This window comes from Lagopus leucura, unplaced genomic scaffold (genome assembly GCF_019238085.1).
Source record: "Lagopus leucura isolate 7727_CA_CO unplaced genomic scaffold, USGS_WTPT01 Super-Scaffold_100044, whole genome shotgun sequence".
In the NCBI taxonomy this organism is placed as follows: Eukaryota; Metazoa; Chordata; class Aves; order Galliformes; family Phasianidae; genus Lagopus; species Lagopus leucura.
Genome location: NW_024962291.1, coordinates 998,997 through 1,015,177, shown reverse-complemented (window position 1 = coordinate 1,015,177; position 16,181 = coordinate 998,997). Strand labels below are relative to the sequence as shown.

The window sequence follows — 16,181 nt, the reverse complement described above, 5'->3', positions numbered from 1 at the left end:
AAGCTTGAAGGGCGTATCTAGCTTTTGTTCCAGGTTGGCTCAGGCCTGCTCCTCAGGTTTGTCTGACTTGAATGCAGATGTCCTGGCACTGTGTGATTGCCTGGCTGCTCTCTTCAGTTCCTTCTGCCTGGTAGGGTGTGCTCTGATGGGTGGTGGAGCTTTGTGCCATGGTAGAGGAGTGATTCTCCCTACCACCTTGCAATGCATCAGGCACCATGCCACCAGGCCTGTCCTCGGTGGAGTGCTGGGGCCAATGAGGCGGGCAGGCAGCCTGGCACCTCCCCACAGGGACTTTGGCCCGATTTCACCTGAGCTGCAGGGTCCTGCTCCAGGCTGCTTCCAAGGCTCAGCGTGGGTGCACAAGGCTGTTTGTGGGCTCCCTCCTGGCTGCGAGGTGGGTGTTTCAGTGTGCAGCTGCAGTGCTGGGGCTTCTGCTTGCCTGTGGGCACTGTGAGACTAAGGGGATGCTCTGCTCCTCTGTGCTGCCAGAGGAGTGTGGATGCCTCACAGTGGGGATACTTCCTGATCCTTGATGGTGATCAGTAGCATTGCTGTCTCCTCTACAAAGTGGGTGCTGGCACGACTTTGCTCCTTTCTCTTACCCTCTGAGCCTGTTTCTTGGTTTTTGGCTGGAGCACTGAGTTTGTCTGCTCTCAAGACAAATGGAAATATGTGGAAGGGAGTCCTGTTTTCCCCTTCTGCTGTTTGTTTTCAAGTCAAGGTTGCAGTTTGAATGTTTGCTTTCAGTGACAGCTTCAGCATGTGCTGGCCTTGAGTTCTGTCATTGCTGCCTGACCATCCTGCACAAATGTTAGTGCTGGCACGAAAGTGGGGATGGGAACACGTGTGTCATGGGGAGAGGACAGGGTTTCTTCCTATGGCAACAGTGCCAGCAACGTTGGCTAAAGGTCTTCTGTCAAGGCAGCGGCTGTATGTACTCACATAAATCAGCACTTTTCAGCCTGTCAGAGGGAGAGCAGGACAGGACAGAGAGCGTAGAGTGGTAGGATCCCCTGGGTCACACATCACAGGTTTGGGATAAAACAGAGAGCCTAACACGCTGCCCCACTTCCTCACTTTGCTGTAGCACATAGCACACACTGTGAGGCTGCAGGCATCCCTCCTTGCCTGAGGTTGCCCTGGGATTCCTATAATTACTATATAATTATGTGGTGTTCTCCAGAGTAAGCACTTTTCCCTTGGGCGATAAGGTGAGGAGAAGCGAAGGTTTGAAGTCCAGCCCTGTGCAGCAGGTCTGAGGCGTTCAGAGTTGGCCAGCCTGGAGGAAACCTTATAGGAAAGCTCACAGGTGAGTGTGGGGTACGTAGCAAGGAAAGAGAGGAGAATGATACCATTTTTCCAGGGCCAGAAGCTGTGAGGATCAGATGTATCCCAAGCTAGGTTTGTGGAGAACTACCCCTAACTTGGCTGCTCCATCACTCTCTGGAGCTGGTTTTTGGAAGCTGGGTGAGGAGAGGAGCTGAATGGAGGGAGGTTCCTGGGCTGCCTACATGAGGCAGTGTGGGCTGTGGTGCTTCTCTGCCGAGCACAGAGGTGCTTCCTTGTGCTGCAGTGTGCATGTCACTCTAAAACTAATTTGCTCGATCATTTTAATAAATGCAGAAGGGATGTCCTGGTGTGCGAGTAATGGGGCATTAATCCATGCCTAGCTGCGTTAACAGCATTCTAGGAAGAAATTAACGCCACATAATTCATCGCCTGTGCAGCTTTTACTCTCTTAATTATGGCATGTGCAATTTAGGAACCCCCTTCCACTTGAAGGCTCTCTCTCATGGCTCTGTCCCTGCTGCCACCAGTTTCCCCTGTTAACTTGTGCTTTGGAGGTTCCCAGTCCTGGAGGTGCTATTGTCCTCACAGCCATTGAGCTCAGCTGAGATCTTCCAGGATGAGAGCAAGCCTGGGGTACTGCTGGCTTCCCCTGCTATGCTGTAAGGGCAGTGGTGGGTACAAGCCCTTTTCTCTGACCTTGGAGCCATGCGCTTGCTTGTACACAAGTACACAAAACATAGCAAAACTGCTATGGTTTGTGTTATTTGGCTGCAAAGAACATTGTGCTCCTGAAGTGATAAAGCTTAGACCTCCAGTGCTAATGTATACAAGTATAATGTTGTTTTGGATTTCTTTTAAAAATAGAAGATTTTGAGCATTCTCTTTCCAGTTTCTAACTGCAGCAGTTGTTTTTCTGCCGTGGGAGGAACTGGGCTCTGCCTCTCCCTGCAGTCTTCAATGGGGCACCGGGGGCTTCATCCCATACCCCCTTTTAAAAGCCTCATGGAATTCTGGAGTGCTCAGGTAGATTTTGCAGTTGAGTTTGTTTTGCAAGTGGTCATTTGCTGGAGCTCTGTTTAAGCAAACAGAGCTCAAGCAAGCTTTCCACCTCAGTGCATTAAAATCCCGTAATGCATTAAAATCCCCTGGCTGTGAGCACTGGGGCCTCTGCTGTGCCAGGTGCTGTACAAACAGTTATCAAATGCTAAATGATCACATCTGCTGGTTGAGTAGCTTTTGTTAGGGCAGAGGATGCAGTAGAGGCTTGTGGCTATACAGCCTGTGTGGGTCTCGGTTCACTAGGGATTGTGGTACCTCTGCCCTGTTCTGAAACCAGGAGAGTTGCTTTTAACCCAGCAGGAACACTGCTGGTGGGATGGATGGACAGTGATGGCTTTGCAGTCTCTGTGCAGACAGGGGGCTGACACCAAGAGGTTGCACAGAAGGAAGGGATTAGACAGCAAGTAAGAAGCTCATTATCAGCCTTGCTGTCTGCTCTTGGGGTGCCCTTTGCAACATGGACTCCTGGGGAGCAGGGCAGCACACAGGAAGTGTGCCTGAGCTTGAAATAAGGTGTCAGGAGCATGCAGTATGTGTGTTTTGTCAGAGCTGCTGCTTCAAGGAACACAAACATCCTGTTGAGGCTGTAGATGTTATCATGAGAGCTTTCCTGGTACAGGGCTTGTCCATGCTGGGATAACAGGCTGTCAGCAGTAGCTGGCCTCTCTGCTTTGTTTTTGTATTTTGGTCTTGTTCTGGATAAATTGATAGGGAAATAGATTAAACTAAGCCAAGACAAACTACTCTTTTGGATGTGAGCTGTGTTGAGAGTGAAATTCTATGAAGCTTAGAGATCATATTTGCAATCAAGGGGCAAATTTCCATTCCTGATGGAAAGGAAAAGGAAATTTCCTCTGCTTTGGTCTCACCACCCAGGTAGCAACTAGAAGGGGAGAGGGAGAAGAGTGGCTGAGCGATGCTGAGATGCCTCACGACAAGCATGGCTTCTTGCAGTGACGTTTGTCTTGGAGTGCAGACCTGCAGGGGGCTGGGTCTGGAGATGCTGATGGTTTGGAAGGGCAGTGTTGGGTACCGCTGTCCTGGGTGCCTGGCAGAGCTTGTGCATTGGCATCCAGAACAGCGGTACCCAAGGTTGCTCACGTGCTCCTGGAGCATGACAGCTCTGGCAGCTCTTCCTTCCATTTGTGCATCTATATTTGTATATACACAGACACATATTTATAAGGCTCCCTCGGGAGCTCAGTCAGCAGCTCAGACTCCTCTATCAGAGGAGACCGGGTGCTCTCTTAAGTCACTTCTTCCTCTGCCTGTCTCACCCTGCAGCCTGCCCAGCAAGAGTGTAAGTGCCCAGTTATCAACTTTATCTCCTTGGTGTCTCTCTCCTTTCCCAGGAAGAAGCTAAACTGGAAAAGGAGTGACTGAAGAAGTAGTTGAGGAACTGTCTGAAGGAACAAATCCATTTCTTAACAAGATCAAGTTGGAATTAAATGGCTGATAAACAGATCAGGTAACTTTAAAAAAAAAAAAAATTAGTTGTGCTTTGAATTTTTCTCTGTAAGTCTTTCCAACTCAATCCCTTCTGTGATAAGGCAGGTTGGAGACAATCACCTGAGCTTCTCTTCTGGCCATAAAGAGCTTTGATTCTTTTGCTGCTCCTTTCTTACCTATTTTATATGGTCTTTTCTTATTTTGTGTCTTTGTCATGTTGTTGCAGTCTCTGCTTTGTTCTTTTTTCTCACTTCTATCTGCCCTCTGCTTTTGACCCTACGTGAGTCCATTGCTTTTTGCTTCCTCTTTTAAAGGTCACCTTGACCTGCTGTTTGGTAGCTTCAAGGGAACAAAGCTGGCTCCTTGGCCAACCAGGAGTCTATTGCTTGTAATTACAAAGTCCATGTAGATGCAGACTTGTGTACTTCTTCTTTAGCTCTTGAATGCTTGAGTGATTTCAGGAACACGAAGTGCCAACAATAATTGGTAACTCTTAAGTGCACAGTGGGAACTGAAGAGCACTGGCCCTGGCATATGCAGAGGCTAATTCGAGTCCTCTCTGGAAATGACTTGGGATGTGTTTTCTCAGAAGGCAGCACTGTCCTCTTAGCTTCCTAAGATCTATGCCAAATGGATCTGTCCAGTACTACATTTACGTTTAACTTTTTGCTGTTTGTAATGTTGCTTGAGATGAATGACTCCTATGTGCCATTTATTTGTGTGGCCCTTCTCTGACACCTGCCTTTCCAGATTGCCAGCTCAAGACAGGAGGTAAGCAATTAGCCTGGATCACTGGGTGAATGAAACATGGACCAGAATTTGGCGATGTCTGAATGCTTCCTCTTCTTAGTGTTTGCCATGATCACAGTATCTTCCTGCCCTCCTTCCTTCTGCAAGTGAGAGAGTTCTGAGCTGCACTGATAACAAGACAGCATTGCAGAGTGTCTATATGCCCAGATTGGCCTGTCATCAGTTATCCAATTTGGAAAGCACTTGGCATTCTTCTCTCACATTAATGAAAGGCATGCTGAGATTCACCTTTGTGAAGCCTGGCGGGTGCATGTCCCTGATAGCCTTAGCAGAGCTTAGGGAACAGATGTCTGTGGCCCCTTGAAACCTGGCATCCAAGGAAGGGAAGATGTCTCCTTGAGACCTCCTCCAGCCCTTTCTAAGCCCTCTTGGCAGTATGAACAGGAGCTGCTAGAAGGACTGGGGAAGAGCATTAGTAAAACTGGAATGTCTTTCTACCCATTTTAGTGTAAAACCTTGCAAGTGGCTTTATTTGTATGCTAGCCTGTATTGGCCCCATTTCACTAAGCACTGTACTGTGGGCTGTGAGAGGCAGGTGCTGTGCAGAATAGGGGAGAGAGCACTGTGTGTTCTCATCCTGTGAGAACAGAAAGTACCAAGCTAAGACATGGGGTGGCTTAGTCATGAAGGAAAAGTTTTTGTTTCAGGTGCAGTGCCCAGTTCCATCTGTTCCTTGGTTTCAGGTTCCTCCCTGTGCCCCGATTCCTTCACCATATCCCACTTAGGTCATTCTTACCATCTCTGGAACCATGACAATGCAGTGGTCACTAGCCAAGCAAGGAGATCTGTTGAAGCTTGAAGGATACACTGTACACTTCTTCCCTTGTGACACAGGTCTGTCAACCCTTAGCAAAATGAGACTGATAGCTAAAATCCACAGCAGCAGTCTGCTGCAAGGTGAGATCAAGGGCATTGCATTTCTGAAATTGTACACGTGTAACTTTATCTAAATGTTTCACCAGATACCATTGCACTGTCTGTACTAGTTTCCTTCTGCAGTGCTCAGGGGTCCCTGAATACCTCGGTTCAGATGCAGTGGGAGTGTTCAACAAGGATTTCCCACCTGCAGATAAGGCAAGATGTCTTCTGCAGCCCACGCTACTCCAAGTTTTTGGCTTGCCCGGACTCATCAGGCTGTTCCCTGGGGTCTATGCTGAAATCAGTGATTCATGGGCAAGATGCTTGCCACGTGCCTGTGCCTCACTCCCACTTGATGTAAACCCTGAGGTGATTTCACGGTTGGAACAGCTTGTAAGAGGCAAGTGTCTGCCTGCCCTGGGTGTCTCAGAGACACTTAAAGAAGTGGTGACAGAGCTGAAGCTGCACAACGCATGGCTGGCATTTGCAGCCTGCCAGCAGTGACTTCAGAGCTGAACGTGGGGAGGCTGATATGGTCCAGTCTTATAATACAGTGGAACCTCCATCTTGACACACATGAATTGCTCTACCCTCAGCATTCAGTGTAACAGTGGGTTAGGTGAGGAGTACACCATGAGGCATATTTACTGTCTGAAATTTCCCTGTGTCCTGAGGCATGAGTTTGCAGGCACTGCTATTCCCTCTCTGACTGTGATGCTAGGATCCCTGAGGCAGCAGAGTCTCGAGGTCTTGCAGTCTGGCCCAGCTGTATGCTCATGCTTGGCTGCTGTCTGCCATCACTTTAATATCTAACACATCCTATGTTCAGGGAACCATGTCCCCTGCTTTATTGGAGAGAGCTGACTCCAACAGGCTTCCTTTGTCTCAGTGTGTAGTGGTTTATTGAGCATGTAAGTACTGGGCATTTTGAGTAATTGAATTTGCTGGGAACTCGTGTTTAGCTGCTCTGGTGTTCAATCAGTGCTGCTTCTAGATTCCAGGAATTCCCTCTGGGAACAGAAGGATGAGTGGAAAAAGCCCCACAGTTTTGAAGCACGCTCAGCCAACAGGTTTTGGTGTCACTGAGAAGTACGAGCTCATGTCTTTGTGCTGCGTGTTGCTCTGCCAGCCCACTGAGCCACGTGGCTGCCAGTGTTCTGCTGGGCTCACGTGTCTTTTCCCCCAGCAGTGGGTCCGGAAATGGCTTTGTGGATCTGTAGCTGGCTGCGCTTCTGCCATGCTCTGTCCCAGGAGCAGGTGACATGCCACGAACCTCTCATTAGGTGTGTATCTGATTACAGCACTGGGAACCACTTGCCAGCAAACCTGCTGCCTTGAATGCCAGCCGGCCCTGACCAAAGTCTGTCTGCACAGAGCACTCGATGCAAAGCAGGTCCTTGTCAGCAGTGGTTTGTCCTGGTGCTGTGTGCTGCCTTTCCCTCCTACCCCATATGTACAACAAAGGCTGAGCTTTGCCTTGCGGCAGAGCTCTCTGCATGCTTGGGGTGGACAGCCTTATCACACAGTGACATGCTAATTGCCTGGTTGCACTGATGCACATTTGTTCTTCTTTCCCTCCCCTGGAGTTATCCCAGGACTAAGACATCTGCTTCTTGTCTCCTTACAGTTTACCTGCCAAGCTGATCAATGGAGGGATAGCTGGGCTGATTGGGGTCACCTGTGTATTTCCCATTGACTTGGCAAAAACTCGCCTGCAGAACCAGCAGAATGGCCAGCGGATGTACACCAGCATGTGAGTACACTGTGCACGGGCAGCTTGCCACTGGGCTTTCAGCAGGGCATCCTTCTACGTTGTTACTTCTTTCAGGTGAGCTCAGCATTTCCAGGAACTGATTGTCCCCAAGAAAGCCAGGGGACAATCTCAAAGCAAGCTGTGCTAAAATGAGCAGAGTGTCTGTTCTGGCTGTTGAGCCCAGCAGGTGAGATCTGCTGAGGGTGCATCTGTTTGTGTCCCTTTCTTGGGAGCAGTGTGTTCTCTGCTCATCAGCACCGGTCAAAAGGGCAGGGAGGGCTCAGCAGAGAAAGCCTGGTTTGTTTCTCTTCTAAGCCACAACCAAGCACTTGGGAAAATCTCTGGCTCTTTCATTTCCCTCACTGTCATACTGGAGGTAACAACCTCTTCCTTTGCTGCGTGCTTTAAAAAGGGCACAATCACCTATTCCTGCTCTTGAGCACTGCAGTGCAGTCCTTCTGAAACATCACAGGTTGACACACACTGTAGTTTCCCATCAGTCCTTTGTCCAAGAAATTGTGCTGTGAGCGTTAGGAAAGGAAGGCACAAGTGTATCCAGCCCACCTGTGCTTTGCGTGTCTGCTGTGGGAACATGAGCTGTACTTAGCATGAGATGCTTTCTCTTACAGTACAGAGACAAGCCTTAGTTTTTTAAAAAATTTCTGTATTGTTGAGGGGCAAAAGAGGGCTGGGACTGAAGGCAGTGTGTGTGTCCTGTCCTCCTGCTTCTTTGTTCAGAAGCTGTGCTGCCTGCTTCCTGCTCTTCCACACTGGTTATACTCCACATCCCTGCCCAGGTGAATTTGGAGCACAGGGGGAATAGGAAGGAAGCGCTGTGTTGAGTGTTTCAGTCTCTGGCCCTCCTTGCTCTAGCTGCTGATGTGTAATTATGTGTGAACTTGGTTGTAGGCAACAAGCACCAGACTGGTGCTCCCCTTGACAGTTACAGCGCTCCCTGCTCCCTGTGCTGTCAGGATGCAGCCTCATGTCTCGCCTTGCCTCTCGTTCCTTCTGTGTCCGGCACCCTGAGTTGCTGGCTGGTGGCAGGCAGCAGCAACTGAAGAGCCTCAAGCCCACGGCGTTGAGCAGAATCAGAATCACAGAATCGCAGAATCATAGGGGTTGGAAGAGACTTCCAGAGGTCATTGAGTCCAACCCCCCTGCCAAAGCAGGTTCCCTACACCAGGTCGCACAAGTAGGTGTCCAGGTGGGTCTTGAATATCTCCAGAGAAGGAGACTCCACAATCTCCCTGGGCAACCTGTTCCAGTGCTCCGTCACCCTCACCGTAAAGAAGTTCTTGCACACATTTGTGTGGAACTTCCTATGCTGCAGTTTCTGTCTGTTTCCCCTTGTCCTGTCTCCACACACTGCAGAAAAGAGTCCGGCCTCACCACTCTGCCCCCACACCTTAGATATTTATAGACCTGGATCAGGCTCCTTCTGTCTTCTTTTCTCAAGGCTGAACAGACCCAGTTCACTCAGCCTTTCCTCATTGGAGAGATGCTCCAGGCCCTTCACCATCTTTGTGGTCCTCCACTGGACACTTTCCAAGAGATCCCTGTCTTTTTTGTACTGGGGAGCCCAGAACTGGACGCAGTACTCCAGATGAGGCCTTACCAGGGCAGAGTAGAGGGGGAAGATCACCTCCCTCGACCTGCTGGCCACGCTCTATTTAATGCACCCAAGGATGCCATTGGCCTTTTTTTGGCCACAAGGGCACACTGCTGGCTCATGGCCAACCTGTTGTCCACCAGGACACCCAGGTCCCTCTCCACAGAGCTCACCCAACCTGTACCGAAGCCTGCAATTATTCCTCCCCAGATGCAAGACTCTACACTTGCTTTTGTTAAACCTCATCTGCTTTCTTACTGCCCAGCTCTCCAGCCTGTCCAGGTCTCGCTGAACGGCAGCACAGCCTTCAGGCGTGTCAGCCAATCCTTCCAACTTCATACCATCAGCAAACTTGCTGAGGGTGGCCATTATCCCCTCATCAAGGTCATTGATGAAGATGTTGAACAAGACCGGACCCAGCACAGACCCCTGAGGAACACCGCCAGTTAAGGTCTCCATCTGGACTCTGCACCACCAACAACGACCCTCTGTGCTCTGCCAGTCAGCCAGTTTTCAACCCACCTCACTGTCCACTCATCTATCCCACACTTCCTCAGCTTTGTTATAAGGATGTTGTGGGGGACAGTATCAAATGCCTTGCTGAAATCAAGGTAGACTACATCCATTGCTCTCCCCCCATACACTCAGCCAGTGACAACATCGTAGAAGGCCATCAGGTTGGTTGAGCACAAACTCCCCATGGTGAACCCGTGCTGACTACTCCTGATAACCTCCTTTTCTTCCAGTTGTCTGGAGGTGGCATCCAGCACAAGCTGTTCCATCATCTTTCCAGGGACAGAGGTGAGGCTGACTGGCCTGTAATTACCTGGATCTTCCTTCCTATCCTTTTTGAAGACCGGAGTGACACTGGCTATCCTCCAGTCTTCAGGCACCTCCCCCATTCTCCAAGACCTCTCAAAGATGACAGAGAGTGGTTCAGCAATCACCTCTGCCAGCTCCCTCAGCACCTGTGGATGCATCCCATTGGGTAAGGCAGTCTTCAAGCACAGAGTGATCGCCTCTCTTAGAAAAGCTTGGAGGTTGTCCCTCCACCTCATTCTCAGCCACCTTACCCTCCAGTTTCAGGGCTTCAAACCTACTACATAGAGGCACCTGAGGAACCGAGGTAGGTTGGGATGTGTGCTGCCTGCGTTGCTGAGGTGGGACCTGCTGCCATTCCTCCTCTCTTTTCAAGTTGGCTCTCTTGGTTTGACCACGGCAAGGGAGAGGGAGAGCAGGATGGAGGATTTGTAGGCACCAACCTGGGAGCAAATGGCAGCATGCCATAGCTCTGGAGGGGCACAGGAGGAGAGAAACTTTTAATCCCCAGCAGCCAAATGCAGATCTGCTCTGTAACCATGGTCGACTGGGAGATGAAACACTGTTAAGGAATCAATGGATTTACCTCGTGTATCTGAGCTGACTCCTTTCAAGACAAAGCCTGAATGTGAATGAGTAACGTGGAAGATACTGCTCTGACATGTGAAAAGTGAGCTTGAACCAGTGGGAATAAGAGTCTTTTGGGGGCCCAGAGGCCAGCAAGAACAAGGAACTAACAGGGATAACACATCCAGATAACATCAGGCTGTCCAGTGTACTGCCTTGACAAGCAAGGGAATGGAACTGAGAGGATGCTGTTCCAAGCATGTAGTGTGTCCTCAGCAATACCCTTAAGATAGGTGCATACTGGGAGGGCTTATCTATGCTCCCCAGCTGTAGGGGCTTGTTTTTCAGGAAATACTGCATGCCCTTTGATACCAGATCTCAGAGGTGTCTGCTGAGCCCCCAGGAAGCCAAAGAATTCATTTAAAACTTCAGCTTTTTTATTTTAAGACAGCGTGTGTTGCTTCTGCTCTGCTCAAGAAACCTTTAGCATCAGGGGAGTGTAGGATGGTTTGATTGGAAAAATTATATAAATCTTGCTTGGAGAGAGCCAAAGATGCTTTGGAGCAGGCCTGGAGTATGGAAGGAACTGAGATTTTGACTGTGTGCCCCATGCACTGTTCTGCATAATTTTAGCTGTGGCTCCTGGCACCCTTCTTCAGAGCAGAGGAAATAAGGCAGGCATGGCCTTGGCTTCACTGCCTTTTGCAGCAGCACAAGGGGTGAGGAGCGAGGTGCAGGGCTCACAGTGATGCAGCAGGGCTGTATGAGCTTGGTGTGGAGGCAGCTCTTCCCACTCCCCTCTGCTCTGGCTTGTTCAAAGCAGCGCTGATGACTTGGGGAAGATGCCTTGTCTCCAGCATCACACTGGAAGAGCTTGATGAGGATATAGAAGAACAGTGTCCAAAGGGGTGGAGGAGTCATGGCACAGGGGCATAGTAAAGCAGAGAGGCTCACTGCCTTGGCTTGGCTGCACTGCAGGTGGGCTGTTTGGAAATGTATTACCCTAAAAACCATCTTGACCACAGAAGGCAAAAAGACCTCAAGAGAAGCCTGCATTTCCTTCTCTCCCATCTCAGCACTACTGCAGAGCAGATGTGAAGCTTCCTCTTTATGTTGCCCAGTCTCTCAGAAACATATTCCCGTTTTCAACTACATTTCCCTTATCACTGCTTTAAAGAGCCTTTTCCTCCTTGCATGCACACTTCTCCCTTCCAGCACAGCCACAGCGAGCACCTGCCCCTTCCTAGAGACTTCAGAGCAACCTTCAGCCAGCAGCTGAGTTTGTGCTTCCTGGACTGTGCGTGTGTGTACAGAGCTTTTAGATCTGAAGGAAATGCAGCGAAAACAAAGGAAGTGACAGCTTTCTGTCAGGAGCTGACCTCAGTGGCACTCGATGCTGCCTCCTCAGGCTTGAGCTCTAGCGCTGCTGCTGCTGCTGCTGGGGGAGGCAGAGTGTTAAAAGTCAGCGCTGGGAGCTGAGTGGGAGGCCACAGATGACTGAGCGCTCAGGTCACCTCGTGTTTGTGTGCCTTGTGTCAAATTTCATGGAGTAAGTCGAGCGTTGGGCGGGTTAGACCCCCCTCCTTGCTCCCTTTCCAGAGCTGGATTTAAAAGTATGTGCACGAGGAGCTGATTGTTGGAGCATCGCATACGCATTCTCCACTGGGGACCCTGGATAAACAGCCCTCGCAGTGACATTTTTCCCTTTTGTGTTTCTAGAAAGCAGACAGCATGCGTGGGGCAAGCTGGGGGTTTGAAAGCCCCTGTGAATTAGGGGCTGAAGTTGGACTCAGCCGGAACAATGGTGCATTCAGCGGCTGACGTTTTTCCCCTCCCGGCTCGGGGTTTTGCTGACATTGTAAATGAAAACCACTCCAGGAGATTAGTTTTGTTTGCTCTGCTCCCACCCACCTTTGAGCTGCTGTGGTTTATCTCTCTCTGTTTTGTTCGCAGGTCTGACTGCCTCATTAAAACTATTCGTTCGGAAGGCTACTTTGGCATGTACAGAGGTAAGAAGGGCTGAGGCAGGCTCCTCTAGCTCTGTATGGTTTTGCTCTGCAAGCACTGGTGTGTATGTGTGGGAGGAGAAGCCTGTATTCTCTGGCTTGTAGTGCAATACCTTAGCAATACCCACAGATGTTGACACCTGCAGCTGTGTGTGAAAGTAGACTGCTCCATGCCAGATGTCTGCTCAGCAATCCACCATCTGGGACTGGAGTCCTCCCACGCCTATTCTGGTGTTAAATCATTCACCAAAGGTCATCTTTACTTGCAGTTTACATGGAGCCACTGTCCCAGGACTGCAGGTGTGCACTTCCCAACCTTGGGCACCATAGCTTTCATCAGAGCGGTAGTTGCAAAGGTCTCAAAGTGTCTTACTTTGTTGTTGCTAATTGAATTTATGTCAGAGCCTGTGCCAATGGGATCAGGCCTGTTTGGAGCTGTAAAAAAAAAAAAGGATGGTTCATGATGGAACTCCAGCTGTTCTGACACTATGTGCTAGCCTTCTAGAAGTCTCCTGGCTCTGTGGTTTAGGCTGTCCATTGTAGCAGTGAGTTCTTCTGTTGATATTTTTTCTGGTTTTAATGCAGAATTCTTGAAAGTTTTTAAACATTTTGGAGAGAATTGCAGGCCAAATTCTGATTTCAATCATAGTAAAGGAAAACATGGAATTATAGCCTTGGCTGTCAACACAGTCCAGCTGGCATAGTTGATGCTGAACTCTAGTTCACGTTACATACTGGTAATCAATTGCCTGAATGTGCAGTTTCTATCTCTGAGATAAATAGTGTGTTCAGATAGCGTTCTTTGTGACGCTCATTCATTGATAAAGCCTCATTAAAGGACAGCATTGTTTAAATGAGTCCTTGCTTCTTTCTCAAGCAAGAGTCTGGAGATGCTGGCTCCTTGCTGTTGGCAGAGGCAGCAGCTCCTGCCAATCCCTCCATAGTTCCTAAGGAAGCACAGTCTCTGTGGCCATCCATTGTTGGAACAACAGCTGGCTGCCAAGGCGGTGTCTCTTGCCAAACTTGCTGGTGGGCGTTTTGGGGGAGTGAGGTGGATGCTGGGGATGGATTGGCTGCTTTATTTCAGCTCTTCTGGGAACAGGCAACAGGGCAAATAACCCTGAGGAATCCTGGCAAGCTCCATGCTCAGTGCTAGCAGCAATGTGTTGCCCTTGCCTTTTTCCACAAGATGCTCCTGTATTCCTAGCCAGGAATGATGCATGCCTTAACTTTGGCCATAAATACCCATTGGCAGACAGCTTCCTGGGGAGCAGAGGGAAGAAGTTGTTCCTGGGAACTCACACAGGAGATTGTAGGGCTGTCAGGGCCCTTGAGAGAGACTCTGCAATCCTGGAAAGGACAAGGATATGCACCTCCAGGCCACATTTCATTTCCAAGCAGAAATCTCGAAGAAGACAGAGGGTTTTAGATAGTTCTTTCATTTCCCACCTGTTGTGTAGGAGCAGTGATGAGTCCAGATGACTTGGTCTGTTTCCCACTAACCTCATTTCCTCCATTTGAGAGCTGATAATGGCTTGAACTTGTCCCCTCCAATTACTGAACGAGGAGCTGGGTTTGGATAAAGGTTGTGTGAACAGCTGCAGCCTGAAACTCACAGATGTGTCAGTATGGCCAGGATGCTAAAATGCGTCTTCCAAGTACAGCGGTCCTTTTCTCTGTACCTCAGTTGTGGGAGCTGATATTAGAAGCCCTTTCCTCCTTCTCAGTGAGAGATGAGACAGTAAAATACATCCAAGACTTGTAGAAAGCATATTTTCTGGGAAGAAGATAAAAATACGGCTCAGAGTTGCAGCTGGTGGGAGATGGAAATCAGATGGTAGGGTGGATTCTTGCCCCTTCTGTCTGTCCCAGCTCCACAGCAGAGGTTGTGCTATGACTCACAAGCGCTTATTTTGAGATGTTAAGCTGAAATTAGGAGGATTGTTTGTTAAGAGGCTAGAGCGGCAGCTGCTGTGTCCCATGGTGGTCACAAGCACATTGATCATCCCTGCAGGACACTTGTGCTCTGTCAGAGGACAGGAAAGGGTCTGCTTGGGCCCAGCCTTCCCCACTCTGTGACTTCAGGCCTTTTTCATGTGTGAACCAAAGCTCGCTGGTGCAGACAGAAGAGAGGCTTGAGCCTGCAGGCTACTTTTCTGCAAGTCATCCTGTTAGATCTTATGGGCAGCACGTGACACGCTCCCAGCTCCGTATGGGTAGCCCATAGTGAAAATTCTGGTGCATGTGACAATCTCAATGTTTCTTTCAAATTCTTCTCTGAAACTACAGGTGTTCTTGGCCTTGTTTGGCTGAGAAATAAGAGGATTTTCTCAAGTTCTTTCTCCATATCTAGGTAGCAGCAGTGCCTCAAAGCTGGGTGGTGTTGTATCTCCCTGCCTGTGCTAAGGGATGTCTGCGGGCTGCCTTCAGGTGTGATGTCAAGCAAATGAATTCGTAATTCATAGTGCCCTGGGCTTCTGGACTTCCTGGACACCAATGGAAGGAGAGTCTGGCAGAAGCCCTTTCCAATCCCTGGTACAAACCATCCAGAAGTCACCTACAGATCCCAGCACGTGTCCTGGAAAGTCCCGCTGCTATTTGTAGAGCGGACTTTTAACCTAGCTGGCAGGAGCCACAGGCCTGGATGAGGCTGGAGAAATGTCCTTTGCCGTTGATGACGTTTGGAGTTTAGCTGCACCTTGTTTGATGTATATTCTTAGCACAGTGTTACAGTAGTGTGTCAGCCTTCCCTTGCCTCTGTTAATAATATCTCCCACGTCACCCCCATTCACACGCTGCCTGCCAAAATTACCCCAGACTGCCGGGGCCATGCCAAGTTTTCCGGACTTCAGTGTACCCTATTAATGTTTGGGATAGTTAGGTTTATTTTGCCCTGGTTCTACCTATTCACTGCCCAGCTTCCTCAACTTTGGTTTGTTTCTGATGTCTTTGGTGAGGAGCTGCCTCTGTTTTCTGGCATGAGAAAACACCAGCTTATTTTTCCATGAGATGACCCAACAAAGTGGGATATGCCCTCCTTCCCTTTTTGTAAGTCAGCTTGGTTGCTTAGGGTTTATTAGCAAGAGTGCTAATGCTGCACTGGGCTCAGAAGTAGAGTGATTCAGTTCTCTGTTATGTAGCCTGTTGTTGGTATATAAGAGCTTCTATGAAAAATGTGTTTAATAACAAAACCTAGGGCTCAGTGAGAAAAGGCACTTAACAATTTAGCAGGCAAACAACTAACTGTTTCTGCCTCTAACAACTTGATTTCAATCTTTGTGGTTCTTTTCTACCTTTCCAAACATTTTTTTTAATTTAATGATTACAATTTATTTTGCATTCTAGTCGCCTGCCATTGCTTCAGAGACACGCAGCATTGCCTATAGGCCACAATTAGCTTTAATTAGGGAAATATAGTCGTTGGCATAGCTAGAATTGAAGAGCTGCAAGGTTTTTGTAACCAGGTAGAAAACACCATGGAAAGCATCCAGCCAGCAGCTGAAGTATCTCATTTCTCCTCCTCCAGTGATTTGAAGCTGTTATGGATTATTGAGGACAGGGATTATCCATTCTCTGCTAAGCAGCTTTGCTGAAAATATCAAAGATAGGAAAAAAACAGACTGGTTAACTTTCCCCTATCTTTCGCATGTTTTATTTCCCTCCATTTTATTTGCAGTCGGGGCAGAAATTGATGTGAAAGCCTCCATGGTTCCTGGAGGATGTCAGGACATGTCAACACTTAGATTTTTTCCTTGATGTTTTGGGTTTATATTTCTTTCTTTTGAGAAACCCTTTGTGCATCTGTTAGAATAGCAAATACATTCTTTTTTCTTCTTCTTTTTTTTTTTTTTTTTTTTTCCCCTAAGGAAAAGGTGATTTATGCTGTCTCAGTACTCTACAGGCAATTACTTCCTTACTGTTAGGAGCAATGCTGAGGTTGTCTTCCACTTGGCACTTG

General features: G+C 48.7%; 1 protein-coding gene across 4 annotated transcripts in view; it reads left to right on the top strand.

Moving 5' to 3' along the window:
• The window catches only part of SLC25A22 (solute carrier family 25 member 22), a 38,500-nt gene that overhangs the window by 9,225 nt on the left and 13,094 nt on the right, over positions 1-16,181 (top strand). The window contains exons 1-4 of one of the 4 annotated variants that reach the window (XM_042884512.1): positions 291-394; positions 3,702-3,817; positions 7,094-7,219; positions 12,171-12,226. In XM_042884512.1, coding sequence (XP_042740446.1) covers positions 3,798-3,817; positions 7,094-7,219; positions 12,171-12,226 — 202 coding nt within the window. In that variant the 5' untranslated portion in view covers positions 291-394; positions 3,702-3,797. Of the gene's footprint in view, positions 1-290; positions 395-590; positions 1,310-3,701; positions 3,818-6,651; positions 6,750-7,093; positions 7,220-12,170; positions 12,227-16,181 lie in introns of those variants that run through there. The other 3 variants (XM_042884513.1, XM_042884511.1, XM_042884510.1) reach the window with 3 other exon arrangements.